We start from the raw sequence: 19,884 nt of genomic DNA, 5'->3' as shown, positions 1-19,884 counted from the left end.
GGAAAGTAATGCAACATAAAGAATTTGGAAAACAAATGATAGAATACAGTAGAACCTTGATAATTCGAAATTGGTTAATTCAAAATCCTGCCTAATTCGAAGAAGCTCTCGTTCCCGGAAACATGAGATACAGTTTTGCATGTTATTTAAATTGTTTAATTTGAAATACGGATAATTTGTAATTGGAAGTACAATGTCGGCCCCATTACCGAAATTCAGAATTTTAATTCGAAACTGTGTTTACATTTTAAAACAATAGTATGTTACGGAGTAATTTCAACTCGAAATTTATCCGCATCATAATAGAACGCGTGTTCCGGAACGTGGCGGGGTAGCTTTCCGCACTTATACTCACTTCGGTGGGTCTACAGTGCGCTTCATGATTGCTAAGTTGAATGAAATCGGAATTCTTTTGTATTCAACCTTTTAAGGAATGCCCTAATATCACACAACAGGCAGTGTGTGCAAAAACAGAATCCGCGAACACTGGCGATGCCAACAGTTGACAAAAAAGCGTGGCTCGTATAATAAATGCGTAGGCACCGAACAACGTTGTCATTGCCGATGAAACTGCATTCCTTTATTTTAATGCGAGCCCAAAAGGTCTTATGGTTTTAAAGGAGAAAGTGCCAGCCAGGAAATCATACAAGGGTGGGGGATGGAGGTCATTGTAGTGCGTTGCAATTGCAATGCACATGGAAGCAAGAAACTTTATCCCCTCGTCATAGAAAAGCTTGATAAGCCACAAAGTTTTAATGGCGTCGGGCACTTTCCATGCCAGTACAAAGCATCTAAAAATGCAAACAGTACAGATATCCAAAAAATAATGCATTTTCACAGGGAAACCAGCATAATTTATCCTCGTCTTTAAATTGTGATTTTTTTGCTTTCGTTGCGTGAGGTTATGTTTGTCAGTGATTTATCCAAGTGCATTATTTGAACATTGTAAATGCACCTTGTTGGATACATTTTGGAAATAGTGTTTTCCATGGCATTTGAAGGGTTTAAACTGTGAAGCGCGGTGATTGCATGTATCAGCATGTATTAATGGGTCTTAGAATACTTTGTGATGCGGCAAGTGTTTACATTTCTGAAGTACGAGAGAAGTGCCATGGCGGGAAATCGTACAAGGATAGAGTCATAGGAAAGTTTGATTTTAATGACATCGGGTACTTTCTGTGTAAATACAAGGCATCTAAAATGCATACAATGAATAAAGCACTTGCACATAGGAGCCAGCATAGATTTTTTCTCATCTTTGAATCGTGCTTTTTCTTTCTTTCTTTCTTTCTTTCTTTCATTGTGTGAGGTTATATTTGCCAGTGGGATATCCAAGTGCATTGTTTGAATACTGTAAATGTATACATTTTGGAAATAGTTATTTTTTCACGGCATTTGAAAGGTATAAACTGTGAATCAAGGTTAACTGGATGCAGCCATCTAAAGTTAAAGCCGGAAGGTACGCTTGGCAACGCTGTATCTATCTGTCAAGCGGAGGCCAAGAGAAAACGGGCCGTGTCCGCTTTTGAATGACTTCACCCATATTCACTGCATTTATACCAACATGATGATTATGATAAATGCATACTCTTTGTAAAATGGTACTAAGAAGCATACACATCAGTAAATGCATTCACTGAAGTTATAAATACTCATTTTACATGATAAAAACAAAACACTTTAAGAACCGTACTCACAAGCTCAATTATTATGGGGCATTGACAGCTTCCTCTTAGTGTTTTTTTTATCATTACTGCTGACACAGTTAATGTTCTTCAACTGCTTTTAGCACTTATTTAACACGACATTGGAAAATGTAGACAATGTATCGCACCATTATTGTCACGCCAGAAGTGATGATTGTCATCTCTTCCTAAAGCAGCTCAGGTTAGAGAGAACAGAAATTCTTTATAATTTTCACAATCCAGGTAGTCTTTGTATACCACTGTCCTGCAGACACAAACAACACAATGTGATGACACCACTAACCCACCTCTGAAGTTCTTCAAAATAGGGATCACCTCTTTCATTACTCTGCAGGAGATCTAAACAAGTGTTACAGCTTATCCTTCTGGATATTGTCCTTAGTGTATACTCAGAAATGTACAGCGTATTACCCCTGACATCTCAAAATGCCCACCAAATATTTACATGATAAAAGTTAGTCTAACTTGTTTATTACTTCCATACTGAGCCCAATAACACCTGTCTTGATGGAATCAAACATTTCTAATTGGCTACAGCCAAACCTCACTTTTTCATACAATCACCACCACAACCCTAAAACACCCTTGATCCTAATTTTCATCTCACTTTCTAGGACATGAAGTGCAGTAACATTGTAGTTACAACCAATAAGCAAGTACTGACCAAACCTTCTTTCTACGTTATCACTTTGAAACTTTCTTGACAGTAAATAATTTGCTTTCACAGTTCCAAACAAAACTTTTTGACTAGGGCATAACTCTTCTTCCTTTTAGTGCACATAGTGATAATAATAATAATAATAATAATAATAATAATAATAATAATAATTATTATTATTATTATTATTATTATTTGCTTTACGTCCCACTAACTAATTTCACGGTTTTTGGAGTCGTCGAGGTGCCATAATTTAGTCTCTCATGAGTTCTTTTACGTGCCAATAAATCTACCGACACGAGGCTGATGTATTTGAGCACCTTCAAATACTACCGGACTGACCCAGGATCGAACCTGCCAAGTTGGGGTCAGAAGGCCAGCGCCTCAACCGTCTGAGCCACTCAGTCCGGCCCTTTTAGTATAAAGTTCGAATTATTCCCTAAAAAATATGAGGCAAGACAAAGAGGGTGCTTTCACTGCTCACCTCATGATACTCTATCAGATTGTGAAGCATTTTAATAGATTTATTTGTACACATTTAACACTAACACTACACGAAGTGGTTCCGACGTAATTTAATAAATATGCATTTAGTTGAGACCACTTTGACATTTTACCATCTGCTAAACATGACTTAACATTTCTTTTACCAACACCTGATAACATGAACAGTGACATTCATATCTTGGTGGGTTGCATTTGACATATCATCCGTCTTCTTGTTTATCCTACTCTACATTTCCAGGCTCCTACATTCAGGATCTTTTCTTTTAACACTTTTTGATGACAAATATTTTGGCAAATTTGGGAAAATAATTGGACATGCATCAGGGAGAAGCCCATTAGGTTTAGGTGGTAGTATAGTTACGTTGACTTTTTTCTTTCTTAATCTGCTTACCCTCCAGGGTTGGTTTTTCCCTCGGACTCAACAAGGGATCCCACCTCTACCACCTCAAAGGCAGTGTCCTGGAGCTTGAGACTTTGGGTCGGGGATACAAGTGGGGAGGAGGCCCAGTACCTTGCCCAGGGTGCCTCACATGCTATGCTGAGCAGGGGCTTTGTGAGGGGATGGGAAGACTGGAAGGGATAGACAAGGAAGAGGGAAGGAAGCGGCCGTAGCCTCAAGTTAGGCACCATCCCGGCATTTGCCTGGAGGAGAAGTGGAAAACCACTTCGAGGATGGCTGAGGAGGGAATCGAACCCTCCTCTACTCAGTTGAGCTCCCGAGGCTGAGTGGACCGCGTTCCAGCCCTCGTACCACTTTTCAAATTTCGTGGCAGAGCTGGGACTCGAACCTGGGCCTCCGGGGATGGCAGCTAATCACACTAACCACTACACCACAGAGGCGGACTACGTTGACTTTACTATCAAAAATGTTATCCTCTGTTGAAAATTTTTTGTGTGTGACATGTTTTATGCATACGACTGATTCCTTCCCAGGTTCCCAATTATCCCGTTTAAAATGACAAATGCATTTTTTGTTTTAATTCCTCGTTTGAAGGAAAACTAAATGAGATAATGAAAATATTTTTAATGCTAGAGTGTTACAATACATGGAAACACAACATGTTCTGGGCATCTGGAAATACACGAAACATTTTTTAATAAGGCAAATTCAGTCCGCACCTTCACAAATAATAATGTTATTGATTTAACGTCCCACTAACTACTTTTATGGTTTTTGGGAGACGCCGAGATGCCGGAATTTTGTCCCGGAGGTGTTCTTTAACGTGCCAGTAAATCTACCGACAAGAGGCTGACATATTTGAGTGCCTTCGAATACCATCGGACTGAGCTGGGCTTAGAAAGCCAGTTCTACAGTCCAAACTACTCAGCCCTGCGTAGCCTTCACATTATTTCGATTATAATTTCTGCATATGCTTATTCTATCACTTATCTTGTTATATATACTCGAACCTATCCATGAAAAATTAAACGAAACACGAGACAAAGTTCACTAGACATCAACATGCACGGGTAGATCCCGCTCTTTCACCTTGGCTTCCACTGGACGTTGCCAAACTTACATGACTCCAGCTTGTAACTGTAGTCGGCTATGGTAACGGGCCTTAGAATATTTTGTAATGCGGCAAGGGTTGGTATTCTGAATTGCGAATTGGCAGTTAATTCTAAATCAAGCAATTCGAAGTCCGATTTTTTAGTCCCAACGACTTCGAATTAACGAGTTTTTACTGTATTCATGGATAACGGAAAAAAATACCATTAATTAATTCTTCTTCTTCTTTTTCTACTGCTTTTCCCACATCTGTGGGGTCACAGGTGCAAACGGTCAAACCCCAGTCGCCGGGTCAGAAAAATGAATCGATTCTTGGCCTTTATATTTACTTGAGTTCGGGGAACACTTCCTCGATTTCGGTTTGTGAGCTTGCACACGGGAGATAGTGGGTTCGAACCCCACTGTCGGCAGCCCTGAAGATGGTTTCCCATGGTTTCCCATTTTCACACCACGTAAATGCTGGGGCTGTACCTTAATTAAGGCCAAGACTGCTTCCTTCCCATTCCTAAGCCTATCCTATCATCGCCATAAGAACTATTTGTGTTGGTGCGACGTGAAACAAATAGGAAAAAAAGGACTCTTTTCATCTCAATTCTTAATTGTGGCAAAGAAGGTTTGTTTCATTGCATGTCTGTTTTCATTTCAATATGTATACATATCATGTAGGCATGAACTTTTAAAAAAGTGAACAAATTTCTTTTTTGAGCAGTATGGTTTCTGTGCATTACTCTGGGTGTTTCACAGTCATTATGAAAGTTCATCACTCCTCTAATGCCAGTTGATATACTTATCTTATTTCTACTTGTCTAGTTCATTTTCCATCATATTTGTAGCATTATAGTTGCGTTTCACTGTGGTAAAATATTCTACTTTCGAGTAATATTTTTATATCATGTTGCACATGTTTTCTCTTGGTTGATTTTTGGAATGCATATTTGTATTTTAAGCTAGTGAAGTTGTTGTACTTAAATCTGTTGCAAATATTTCATGAATATTCAATTTCCATTGAACTTCATTTATACTGTTCTTACACATACTGTTTATTTTATGGAGTAACGTGACTGCAGATATGTACTTCAAATGTTATACATAAATTTCATTTCATTTATTTTTAGTGTACAGCAGAGATGGAAAGAAGCCAGTATTTATGCAGACAATCTTTTGCAGCAAAGTAAATGGTCAAGGACTATCTATAGTTACCAAAAGGCTGTAATGATGTTAATGATGGAAAATGATCTCAGTGCAGATGAAAAGCAAGAAGTAGAACATCTCATGAGGTAACTGAGTTTTTACAGTTTGTTGCTTCTCATTGAATTAGTTGATGTTTCCTGATTGGGGGTATAATTTTGATATTGTACCATGAAGTGGAAGCCATGAAAAGTAAGAAAATGTAGCACATTGTAGGCTTCAGTTACTTTAATACCATCAGGCTTGGTGAAATACCTGTATATTTCTACATCTCAGTCTAATTATTTTAATTTTAAAATAATTTTATATAAATTGTGCTTGTACATTTAATACTACCAAACAGCTTGTATGAATATTGAGCTTGAAATTTTAAAGTTCTAGGTGCGTAACAATTTGTTTGGAACAAACTGAGATATTTTGACCTAAGCTATGTCTATGTGTCATTCCTGAAACTGTCCAGCTCCATGACTAAATGCTTAGTGTGCTAGTGTCCAGGTTTCCTGGGTTCGATTCCCGAATGGGTTGGGGATTTTAACCTTCACTGGTTAATTCCGATGGCTTGGGGGGTTAGTGCGTGTGTGTGTGCCATCTTTATCATTGGAATTCATCATAGTTAGGGCCCCATCGTCATAGACGTACAGGTCACCTATATAGTGTCAACTCAAGAGACCTGCACCAGACCTCTTCGGAGGCCACATGCCATTATTTATTCCTGAAACTGGCACTATTGTACCATAATTCTTACTCAAATTAACATGTCAAATCGCCCAGTATGCAGAACTATAAATATCTAAATATATCAGAACTTACAGCTTTTTATGCCTATTACATTATATAAAAGCACCATTGATTGATTTGATAGAAAGGGTAATTAGATTCATATTTGGACTCATACAGAGAATCATATAGGATCACGTAACTATCAGCTTGTATTTGGGAGATAGTGGGTTCGAACCCCACTGTAGGCAGCCCTGAAAATGGTTTTCCATGGTTGCTTCCTTTCCACTCCTAGCCCTTTCCCATCCCATCATCACCATAAGATGTATCTGTGTCCGTGCAACATTAAAAAAAAAAAAAAAGGAATCATGTAGGCTTACATTTTAGCAAAGTGTTATTTTAACACTTATGATTTATGATATAGATGTTGATTCCCCTAGGGAATCTGAAATATTTGTTCCGGATGAGTAAATTTATAATACCAATATAAATGGTCCGTTATTGGACATTATAAATTTTCCAGCCAACTCATTCCCGCTTGCCAGCGCTTTGCCCTCGTGTGCTAGGCTGGGCTCATCAGTTGGTACCTAGCACACCTACCAAGATGCTGGCTAGTGCATACCGTGGAGGCCACTGCGTAGGCTAATTGTAGCGTTGGCAAGCGGGAATGAGTTGGCTGGAAAATTTATAATGTCCAATAACGGACCATTTATATTGGTATTATAAATTTACTCATTTGGAACAAATATTTCAGATTCCGTAGGGGAATCAACATCTATATCATCTGATGGCTAAGCAGGCATCAATTTTTGATAATGAGACGAAGTGTCTCATAGTGCATTGGCACTGCCGGTGGCTACAATTAGCCTACGCAGTGGCCTCCACGGTATGCACTAGCCAGCGTCTTGGTAGGTGTGCTAGGTACCAACTGATGAGCCCAGCCTAGCACACGAGGGCGAAGCGCTGGCAAGCAGGAATGAGTTGGCTGGAAAATTTATAATGTCCAATAACGGACCATTGATATTGGTATTACTTATGATTTATACGTATTTCAAGTTATTTATAAAAACTGTTTCACATAAAATGATAACCAACCATAACAAGTAAAAGTAATAAACTAAAGGTTAAAACAGGTAGTTCAGAGTAAGTATAAGCAAATAATATGCCAAGAAAGATCATTTAAGAAGGGAAACCTCACAATAAACTCTTTGAGGAAATAAAATGATTGCCTGTTCCATTATTTAAGGCTCCACAAAAGGTCCTTAGCTAGGAATGTTTCATATTCCTGTGATGAATTTTGATTTATTTAAAAAATATACATGTGGCCATTAATGCTTTCACGGCCCTTACTTATAGACATGATATTGTATAGGCTTTTGGGCTTGTGCCGTGTCAAGAAAATAAGGTGAAATTCTTAACATTTCGCAAAAAACTGTGCTCTGCGTTCTCAGAAGAATTCTCGACTGTCCACAAGAAAGGCTTCTTAAACAATAACACTTTTGAATTTGGAATGTTATTGTTACTGTTATTGTTATTTCGTCTCGGTGTTTTTTCCAAATTCGTACGTTCCTCGTCGCCAGATGTTTCATTCCAGGCTTATGTCTATGTCTTACACCTGTCATATGTTACTCAAACACGTTATGTGAACCGCTTAGTCAGATTGTGGTAGTTCAGTCAGCTTCCGCTTCGAACGCTAGCGTTGTGCCACATCCTGGGGGCCATCTAGTGGTGAATGAACGTACCATTTCCACTTCTACTTCTATTATAACCAAAGAGGATAGAATAGAATAGAGATGAAACTCGATGATAAATTTCGGTACCAAGCCACTAGGCGCTAGTAGTTTCAGTCTCCCATAAGAGATAGCGCCACAGTGCGCATTTTGTGGAATACCTTACTGCTGTTATCAACAGATAGCACCGAGAAGCAGCATCCGGTGCAGTGACGCACATCCGGTTATGCTTACAGCTCCCCCCCTCCCTTCCCCTGCCCCTCGCCAACCCCCCCCCCCCAATTCCCCGTCGATAATGCAGTTCTACTACTTCCATGCCCAATACATTGTAATTTATATATTTTTATTTCCACGTACTTACTATGTTGTTAATAATGATCGGATACCCCTAGTTCGTATGGCATACTATGTTACTGAGAACATAACCTCACGCCTCAAAGCTGCTTTTTACTGCAAATGAATGATTGACACATTAACACAAAGCTGATATTATAACAAATAAGAAATCCCTTTAAAAGCAACACAGCAGAGCACACCATATGCAAGAGAATGGGGTATCACATCAATATCCAAGTATCACATGAAAATAAAAATAACAGAATTAAATGCACTGAGACAGGAAACATATAGAACTACATTAATGGAACCATCAACTTTCAGCCCCTGAGGTGTACTCAAACAGGAAATACAGGATTTCAGGAGGACTGGTGAAGATATATTTCTAATAAACAAGTACAAGGAACAAAGCTTAACAGCACAAGCACATGGGTACTGGGAATTCAAATTCAAACAACGCAAATACTGTAGCATCATGGGAACTGTCGCTTAAAATCTATATAAGTACGAACAAGGTTAATCGATTGGGTAAAGTCGGATTCAGTGCAATCCAGCATTATTATCTCCATAATGCTCAATGTTATATGGCTAATTCTTTGTTAGAAGGGCCCACTGATTGAGGTTAAACTTGAAATACTTCAGTTCGAGACAAACTGCCTTTAATTATTAATATCACTCATTTCATGCCTACCTGCGTGCCATCTACAGAACCTGTGTACAACTATCTATACGTTATGAATGACCTTCAGCGCTATCTAAAATCGGAGACGGAAACTACCTGAAGCTAATTGGAACCATAAGCCCCATTAGACTTTCACCGGGGTGATTCTAACGTTCCAAATTCAAAAGTGTCATTGTTTAAGAAGCCTTTCTCGTGGACAGTCGAGAATTCTTCTGAGGACGCAGAGCACAGTTTTCTGCAAAACGTTAAGAATTTCACCTTATTTTCTTGACACGGCACAAGCCCAAAAGCCTATTTAATATCATGTCTATCATACATGTAAATGTACTTGTGTGATACTTTGTATGCCTATTATAGTTTATGTGAATTCCAATTCTTTAAGGTAGTTGGAAATAGAGTATATTTTGAATTTATATTTAAACATGGCATGTTTTTTACTGAGTGTGAGGTAACAATTACAGACCTAGATATAATGGTATTACCAAATATACATGTATAGTCTCTGCACTCTAATTTTAGGTTAGCTGTGCGGTTAGAGGCGTGCGGCTGTGAGCTTGCATCCGGGAGATAGTGGGTTCGAATCCAACTGTTGGCAGCCCTGAAGATGGTTTTCTGTGGTTTCCCATTTTCACACCAGGCAAATGTTGGGGCTGTACCTTAATTAATGCCACGGCCGCTTCCTTCCAACTCCTAGGTCTTTCCTATCCCATCGTCGCCATAAGACATATCTGTGTCGGTGTGACGTAAAGCCACTAGCAAAACAAAAATAAATTAGGTTACCAATTTTTGAAGGAAAAATACTTTTTTCTATAGCTTTGATAAGATATTTATATTAAAAACCATATACAGTAGAGTACAATAAGTTATAAAATTATGAAGCTACTCATCACCTTGTAATGTTTGTTAGTGTAGTCCAGCGGCATTTCAAAATGTACTTGTGTATGGTTTATATAATCAAATTATGAGAGTAAATACAATTTTCCCTGTTGCAAGCCAAAAACAAACCTGTGAGGCTCAAACCCACGTCTCCATAGCCATAGCGTTAACTCCTCAGCCATCCGCTCGGTAGGCTACACAGTACTACCTATCCACATATTCCTATCCTTTATGTGAGGGTTCAGCAGTAGCAACAGCAACAAAACAACAACAACAACTCATTGACGTAGGGATTATCCAAGACGTGTATTGCTATTCTCTTATCAGTTGACGTTGGCAGGCTGAGTGGCTCAGACGGTTGAGGCGATGGCCTTCTGACTCCAACTTGGCAGATTCGATCCTGGTTCAGTCCGTTGGTAGTTAAAGATGCTCAAATACGTCAGCATCGTGTCGGTAGAATTACCGGCATGTAAAAAAACTCCTGCGGGACTAAACTCCGGCACCACAGCGACTCTGAGAACCATAACCATAGTTAGTGGGATGTAAAGTAAATAACGTTATTATTATTCAGTTGGCTCCCTCCCCTCCTCATCCCACCAACAGACAAAGCCCAGCTAGGATTACACAACTTCTCCTTACCAACCTTGTCTTGCCCCTCATCTCTCCAGCTACAACAAACTTTGTTTGCCACTCCTGCATGAAGAGTTAACAGAAACCTAAAATCATTGACTTTTTAATATTCAGTTTTAAATTTAAATATAGCTGATATGTTCTTCACATATGTTGCTTCTATCACCAGTTTAATGGACTTTGTGTAAATCAATTATATCCTGTATTATCAATATATTACTAACAGGTATGTGTTAAATAAGCAACATCAACCTTGCTTGCTTGCTTGCTTGCTTACACATGTCTTGGTAGTGGATGCTACTTACAACTTTTTTAGAATGTTTCTTTAGACTGTTCACACCTAGAAATTTAGCTCTTACTAGAATTCTATTGTAATTAGGATAGGCTTAACTATAGTTTAGAATTGTAGCATAACTATTCTTACTAGACAGTATCTTGCTTACTTTTTCTGTTGTAAGTAGTATATTTGTAAGTAGTAGTAGTAGTAGTAGTAGTAGGAGGAGGAGGAGGAGGAGGAGGAGGAGGAGGAGGAGAAGGAGAAGGAGGAAGAGGAGTTACCATGGTTCCGTGGCTCACAGAGGATAGGATGCGCCTAGGTTGAATGGCTGGAAAGGGGATCACTTACAGCAAATGTCTACTTTAACAAAAATTAGATATGTTATTTCTTTCCTCTCTTAAATTTTAGAGAGAATAATTTAATGACATAACAAGAAACAGTTGGGATATAACTTGGGGATATTTAAATTAAAAATGAACTCATCAGCTCCAACAATGCATTGGGCTTAGAAGTACTTCATCAGGTACAAGATTAATTGGGAGAAACTCCCAGTCTTTAACGAACATATGAAAGAGCATAGATGCTCCGAACAGGTACAATATTATAGAGTCTGAGCTCCAGAATACATAGCTAGCCTTAATCAAGCAATCAGATGCTATTTACAATCTCATTTACACTCTGTAACCCCTGGGGTGATACCACTTCATAGTGTTCATACGCAATTTGCCCCATGGTGGGCTCATCTATTACAAAGTATCACAATCAGGTTAGGTATTGTTCCTCATTGGGAACCTAAATGTAGACACGGTTAGCCGATGAATCATAAAGAATATACAGGAGCATAATTACCCATACTACAAGGCCTTAAGAATAAAAACAAAATGTTACACAAAACAGGCCATAAACAACAGGCAAGTAGGCGGAACACCAGCACTCCTTATCAAACATTCGGGAAGAGACGAGAACCTAAGTGGGCTTAAGGCCCAATGACACAGAGGCTAATTCCATACTAAAAAGGATGACTAAAGGGGGGAAAATTTGAAAAGCTGAGACAAGATTTACAAAATTTATAGGTTGAAAACTTAGTCACCCTTCTCAAAAGTAGAAGGGGAGAGTTTCGAGGGTCACCACTCATGCTCCCTTACATTAAATGTTTTCCCAGTAGGGAATATAAATAGAGTCCGAAGACTGCACAGAAAGTCCTACATTTCAGCCCAAAAAGAAAACTGCTGAAATCTTCCCCTTGAAATACACGCCGGCACAGTCACATGTTTAGATAAATTCTGCCATTACCTTTTAGCGCTGGATCTTCTTCAAGCTGGCCATGCCCTGCCTCCTGCCTTCTCTAAACTCTGTCAAGTCATACTCTCAATAACCGGAGCAGATGAGACAAGACGGCCCTAAAGTGCTCTCCTTAAGTGGCTCTGTAGGGGAAAGTTCCAGATAAAATTAAAATCCACAGCACTGATAGGCTAAACTACCATACACATCCCTGAGTTTGATTGGCTAGAGACCTTAGTTACAGGCATGTGATAGGCAGATTATATTAGGGGAGGAACCAAATATTGACAACTTCGGTACATAAAAAAAGAACAGTCATCAGAAAAAAAAAGGTTTATCAGCTACAACAACTGAAATATCTTCAATTAATTAATTTGTTTTTAGTCCACTAGAGGTCACTAGAATATAGATTGCAGAGCCATCTATCCATCGGAGAAGAAAGTTTTAGAACGTCTTAAAAGTTCTTGGTCGCTGTAATAGATGGCTATGGAGAAGGCGCGCAGTTTAAATAGCTGGGGAAGGTGTATCCCTGGTACAATAATAATAATAATAATAATAATAATAATAATAATAATAATAATAATAATAATAATAAGAATAAGAATAAGAATAAGAATAATGCAATCTCCAGGAGAAACAGCCCTGAGATTATGAATGTCAAGGTAAAGAAAGGCATCAATGTGGCCTCTGATCACACCATATGTCTCTTATCAAATTCAAACCAATTCCTGCAAACACAAGAAAGACAACCAAACAGATCACACGCTTCGACAATGATAAACTTCGGCAAACGGTCGAGAAGTTCCAGGAGAAGGCTAGACCAAATGACTGTGACTTTAACAACGCCAAAAGTCTCCTAGTTGAGGCCACCAAAGACGTTGCAAAAATCAAGAGAAGCAAAAAGCATGCCTGGTGGAATGGTACCTACGAATCAGTCCTCCAAGAAAGACTCAATGCGTGGAAACAGTACTACTCTACGAAATCAGAAAATGATTGGGAAGCCTACAAAACCCAACGTGCCCAAGCAGCTAGGGTGTTCAGAACTGAGAAACGTAAATACGAAAAATCTCTCATTGAAAAGATAGAACAAAACATTAGGAAGAATGAAAGCAGAGAGTACTACAGGGTCTTCAAACGCAAACTCACTGGCTATAAACCACCATCTCTATGCTTTGAGCGAAAGGACGGCACACTGGCGACGTCAAATGAAGAAAATTGCAGCATTCTGGTAGACTACTTCAAGAATTTACTTAATTGCTCTAAACCACAAAGCCCCATTGAGACCAAGGAACCCTTACTCAGGTACCCAGATTCCAGACCACCCAACAGAGATGAAATCAAGCGCCACATTGCCCGTCTCAAAAATAACAAAGCGCCGGGGGAAGACTCAGTAGTAGCAGAACTATGGAAATATGCCCCAGAGGAATCACTTGATATCTTGCAAAAGCAAATAGAAGAAATTTGGAACAAGGAGACCCTACCCGAAGATTGGAACATAGCTTTGATCCATCCATTACACAAAAAAGGCAGCATAAAGAACATCAACAACTACAGAGGAATATCTTTGCTACCCGTGACTTACAAAATTCTATCACTTGCCATCCTGGAGCGTTTGGAAGCACAAGTCGAACATGAAATAGGTGAATACCAAGGAGGGTTCAGAAAAGGTCGCTCAACAGCCGAACAGATCCAAAATCTCAAAACGATCATCAGATATTGTACACTAAGGTCCAAGCAGTATGTGTCTGTCTTTGTGGACTTTAAGAAAGCATACGACTCCATTGACCGGGAAGTCCTACTAAACATCTTTAAATGAATTTGGAGTTGATTTGAAACTGCTGGCTTTAATTAGAGCCACCCTGACTGATACAAAATCCAAGGTGAAGTTCCACGGATGTCTCTCGCATTCCTTTGACATCAAAACAGGAGTCCGACAAGGTGATGGGCTATCCCCGATACTCCTCAACTGTGTTCTTGAAAAGATCATCAGAACCTGGCGGGTGAGATTACAGGAAACCAACTACAGTCCATTGAGAATAGGAACCAAATCCAAGGGGATCACAACAGACTGCTTAGCATTTGCTGATGATATTGCTGTTCTCTCAAATAACATAGAAACCGCTAGAGCTTAAGTTGAAATTTTAAAGGAAATTGCCGAACAAACTGGTTTGCAGATATCATTTGAGAAAACAGAAGTAATGACTAACATCAAAAAGGCTCCACCAAAACTCCATACGTAATACGGGGACATCACCCGAGTAGACAAATTCAAATACCTGGGTGAGATGATCATGAAAAATGGACTGGACAAAGAAGCACTTCAGGAGCGAGTACGCAAACTGGAAATAGCCTACCAAACATCCCGCATAATCTACAACAAAAAAATGCCTTTCCCAAAACACCAAGATACGTCACTATGAAACAGTTCTGAAGCCAGCAGTTCTATATGCAGCCGGAAACCCTGTCTCGAAATGCCAACAAAGGACTCCTTGAAGAACTGGAGGAAAAAGAACGCAAAATTGTGAGAGGAATCTTGGGATCAAAGTACAGAAATGGAATCCATCAAAAGAGATCCAACAAGGAAGTCTACAGCAAAATAGAGAAAATTACTGACACAATCAGAAAGAGATGGGCAGGATTTTAGATTCATCTGAAAAGAATGGACGGAAGAAAGTTAACTAAAGAAATCTTTCACTTTTTTGATTCAAACCCAAAACCACAATTCCCTGGTTTAGAAATACTAAAGAAGACCTGCAAATGCTACATATCTCAGCTGAAGACGCCCTTAACAGAGATCTCTTCCGCAAGAAAATATTGACGAACGGGCTAAACCGAGACGAGCAACCGAAGAGAAGACACGGTGCCCCTTGGACAGAGGAGCGTAAGCAGGCCAACTCACAAAGAATGAGGGAAATTTGGGCTCTAAAGAAGGCCAAGTTCAGTGTCAAATGCAACAAGACTTAACGTGGTCCTTGATGGCCCCAGCGAATTATATAATAATAATAATAATAATAATAATCTGTGTATAAATAAACTTTTTTAGAATTTCTATAGTTAGTCTCTTATTCCTAGTATTTTATAATTGGGACACATTTGGTAAGTAGAATAATTGTCATGCAGTTGGCTTCCTGATTGCATTATCATTGTGAAGTCTTCGTGTAGTATACATTATTTCCTTCTTCTGACAAATGTACCTAGTTCTATTCATACAGTATGCTGTTTTATTTCTGTTGCTATTTCCATATTATTTCACATTTCTTTGAAGAGATAAAAGAATGGCTGAGAGAGGCAGATGTAAGGATTGTGGGTGTGAGTAGGAACTAACAAAAATGACAGAAGGGATAGCAAGTTTGAGTGACATAATTAGACTCGTAACAGAGGACAGGAATGAAGATAGGCCTTCCTAAATCAATGTACAGGATCTCGGAAGTCGTGATGCAGTAGTGATCATCGGCGGGACGAACGACTTAGCTCACAACGATGCTAAGAATGTCATTTCTCAACTTGAATGTACACTAGGTTAAGCTGACTCACACTAACGTCTTTGTAGTGAACGTGCCCCACAGGCATGATTTGATTAGAGACTTGTGTGTGAACATTGAAGTGGACAAAGTTAATACAGATATGGTTAAAATTTGTAAACATTTTCGTAATACACGGGTAATTGATAGCAGCAGTTTCGAGAGACACTGTTACACAAAGCATGGCCTTCATCTAAACAATTCAGGTACCGGTAAACGAAAGATAGCAAATATTGTTCTAGATTTTATTAATCTTAGGATATGTACTGTAAAAAGGCAACTCCCTTGAGTTATAATACTGACCAGAAAAACTTGTAGAAAGAGCCAGCTGTACTTCAAGCTGGCTCAGTCAACTAGAAAATGAAACTCAGGAAAGTAAGGAAATTCAAATTACCCAAATGCAACAGTCAATTTTTAGGGAGGAAGGGGGTCTGAGATTACCCTTGGTAAACTGTCAGAGTGTAGTAAATAAACAGTTAAAATTTGGTACATTGATGGAAACTTATGAGACTGATGTGGTGATAGGAGTAGAATCGTGGTTGAGAGAAGGGGTGGGTAATAGAGAAGTATTTCCAGAAGGGTACACAGTCAATCGTTGAGACCGAGGAGATAAAAAGGGGGGGGGGTGTTTATTCTGGTGAAGGAAACTTACTGTTCACATGAATGGTTTACCGATGAAAGGGATGAAATATTAGGGATAAAATTAGTTTGCGATAATATGAAGGAGGTGGGAATTATTGGAACATATAGGCCTAGAAGAGAGGAAAGAGACGTGGAAATATTTGAGAAAATAATAGATTATACTCATAAAATCAATAATAATGATATGGTAATAATTGGGGGAGATCTAAACTTGCTTGAAGTTGAATGGAATGGAACTGCAAGCGAAGCCCATGAACAGAAACTGGCAAATAAGTTAATTTGGGAGGGAGGATTTACACAAGTAGTACAAGAACAGACTTGTCTCAATAACTTACTAGATGTATTCTTGGTTAAACCATGGGAAATTGTTGATAAAACTGAGGTAATTGAAGGAATAGGAGACGATAAGGCTGTAATAATGGATGTAGGACTGGTACCAAAAAGGCTTAATAAGAGGGTCACACAAGACAAGAAATTGTACAGAAAAACTAAAGTTGATGAATTTGGGAATTACCTTAAATCACGATTCAGTTTTGGATAAGTGAAGGGAGTAATGTGGATACACTTTGGGCTAAATTTAAAGGAATCATTTGGGAAGGAGAGAAGAGATTTGTACCTGTTAAGAAGGGTAAAATGACCTCAGACCCTGTTTATTATACAAGGGAAATAAGAAAATTAAAAAGAAAATATAGAATAGTAAACAGGAAAATCAAAGAGGGTAGGGAGAGTAGAGAAACTAGAAAACAGCTAATGAGGGAACTGAATAGAGTGAAAAAGGAAGCAAAAGAGAAGTATATGAATGGCATACTTTAAGAGGGTAATGACCACAAAGGGGAATAGAAAAAGCTGTATTCTTGTATCAGGAATCAAAAAGGAAAAGGAATCCAAATTCCTACAATGGTGGGAGAAGGGGGTGAAAACTATTTAACAAATACTGATACAGCAAACCTCTTTAGTAGGGTATTCAAAGATTCAGTAGATGATTGTCAGGAGTTGGAAACCGAAACAGAAGATAGAGAGGGAGAGACACAGAGGGAAACAAGAAGCTTCTCATTCACAAATGAAGATATTTTCAGAAAAATCCAACTGCTTCAGCAAGGAAAAGCAGCAGGAAGTGATCAAATTACTGGGGAGGTGTTAAAGACAATGGGGTGGTACATAGTGCCTTATTTAAAATTTCTTTTCGACTATGTCATAAATAATAGTGTAATACCAAAGGAATGGAAGGAATCTATAATAATACCAATTTATAAAGGAAAGGGTGATAAAAGGAAACCAAAAAAAGCAAACTCGTGTCCTCATCCCGAGGTGGTGCAGCTCTTTTCAGGCACACCCCCATTGGAGGTAAGCTGCATATACCATTTGAACCACATACCAGCCCTCCTGCCATTCTTAAAATTCTGGCAGTACCGGGAATCGAACCCGGGCGCCCGCGGACGGCAGCTAATAACACTAGCCGTTATGCTATGGAGGCGGACAAAGGAAACCAGAGAACTACAGACCAATCAGCCTGACCACTATAGTTTGTAAAATACTGGAGAGTTTAATATCAAAGTACATCAGAGGGATATGTGATGATAAAAATTGATTCATGAGGAGCCAGTATGGATTTAGAAAGAAATTTTCTTGTGAGGCACAATTGGTGGGATTTCAGCAGGACATATCAGATCAATTGGATTCAGGAGGCCAGTTAGATTTCATAGCCATAGATCTTTCCAAAGCCTTTGATAGAGTGGAACATGGAATATTATTAAAGAAATTGGAGGGAATAGGATTGGACGTAAGGATTACACGTTGGATAAAAACATTTCTAAATTCAAGGGTTCAGAAAGTCAAAGTAGGAAATAATGTATCGCAGAAAGAGAAAGTTTGGAAGGGAATTGCACAGTGTAGTATAATCAGTCCATTACTTTTCTTAATATACGTAAATGATTTAGGGAATAATATAACATCAAAAATAAGATTGTATGCAGATGACATAATTGTTTATTGGGAAATAAATAACATTGAGGATTGTTCAGAATTACAAAGGGACCTTGAGAGTATCCAACAATGGGTTGAAGAGAATAATATGGAGGTTAATGGAGGCAAATCAACTGTTACAACATTTACAAACAGGAGTTTTAAAACTGAATTTGAATATACTTTGGATGAGGTAGTTATCCCAAAAGATGGCAAGTGCAAATACTTAGGTGTGAAATTTGAAAGTAATTTACACTGTTAGGGTCATGTTTATGACATTGTTGGGAAAGCATACAGATCGTTACTTGTCATAATGAGGCTACGTAAAGGATGCAACAAAGAATTAAAACAGAAAAGTTACTTTTTTTTTTTCTATTTGCTTTATGTCGCACCAACACAGATATGTCTTATGGCAACGATGGGATAGGAAAGGCTTAAGAATTGAAAGGAAGTGGCCGTGGCCTTAATTAAGGTACAGCCCCGGCATTTGCCTGGTGTGAAAATGGGAAACCACGGAAAACCATCTTCAGGGTTGTCGACAGTGGGGCTCGAACCTACTATCTCCCGATTACTGAAGCGACTGCAGCTATCAAGCTCGGTCAAAGTTACTTAAGTATGGTTCGTCCATTATTGGAATATGCAAACAGTGTTTGGGATCCTCACCAAGAATTCCTAATAAAAGAAATAGATAGTGTGCAGAGGAAAGCAGCAAGATTTGTAACAGGGTATTTCAGGCGAAGGAGTAGTGTATCAGAAATGTTAAAGGAACTTGGGTGGGAAACTTTAAGTAAGAGAAGGAAGAAAAATAGACTTATGGGATTATATAGAGCCTATACAGGAGAAGAAGCATGGGGAGATATCCGTGAGGGGTTTCAGTTGGAAAATAATTATATCGGCAGGACTGACCACAAATATAAAATTAGAAGGAATTTTAGCCCAAGCGATTGGGGTAAATTTTAATTAATTGGGAAGGGTGTGAATGAGTGGAACAGTTTACCAGGCGTAGTGTTTGATCCTTTTCCAAAATCTGTACAGATATTCAAGAAGAGTATAAGCAGCAACAGAGAAAATAAATGAAATATTAGAGGGCATTTGTCCAGTGCAGGTTAATATAAATAAAAAATGTGTGTGAATAAATTAATTCCATCCCCTGGTCTAAGGACTTTGGACAGCCATAGTAGGGGACTGCCTGTAGGGGTGAAGTACAGTGGGGACTTCGAGGGCCCTGGCACCGCTACGGTAGCTGTGAAGGTCCTTCAGGAACTCTGAAAAGTGGTGGCAAAAGGGGCTCTGGTTAAGATGCAGCAGGTCGTTACGCTACTTAGGTTCCAGAATGGGTAAAAAAATAAATAAGTTAATAAATGCAATGTAAATTTTAATCTTATACCAGTTGTATAGTATCATTTGAAGTTTTTTTTTTTTTTGCTAGTTGCTTTACGTCGTACCGACACAGATAGGTCTTATGGTGACGACGGGACAGGAAAGGGCTAGGAGTGGGAAGGAAGCGGCCGTGGCCTTAATTAAGGTACAGCCCCAGCATTTGCCTGGTGTGAAAATGGGAAACCACGGAAAACCATTTTCAGGGCTGCCGACAGTGGGGTTCGAACCTACTATCTCCCGAATACTGGATACTGGCCGCACTTAAGCGACTGCAGCTATCC

General features: G+C 39.0%; 1 protein-coding gene across 4 annotated transcripts in view; it reads left to right on the top strand.

Moving 5' to 3' along the window:
• Positions 1–19,884, top strand: part of LOC136862909 (tetratricopeptide repeat protein 39B) — a 545,055-nt gene that overhangs the window by 438,169 nt on the left and 87,002 nt on the right. For all 4 annotated transcript variants that reach the window (XM_068226207.1, XM_068226205.1, XM_068226206.1 and 1 more), the window contains one exon: positions 5,497–5,658. In XM_068226207.1, coding sequence (XP_068082308.1) covers positions 5,497–5,658 — 162 coding nt within the window. The remainder of the gene's footprint in view (positions 1–5,496; positions 5,659–19,884) is intronic.

This window comes from Anabrus simplex, chromosome 2 (assembly GCF_040414725.1).
Source record: "Anabrus simplex isolate iqAnaSimp1 chromosome 2, ASM4041472v1, whole genome shotgun sequence".
Classification (NCBI taxonomy): domain Eukaryota; kingdom Metazoa; phylum Arthropoda; class Insecta; order Orthoptera; family Tettigoniidae; genus Anabrus; species Anabrus simplex.
The sequence above is the reverse complement of the archived record's forward strand: the minus strand, read 5'-3'. Positions and strand labels throughout refer to the sequence as shown.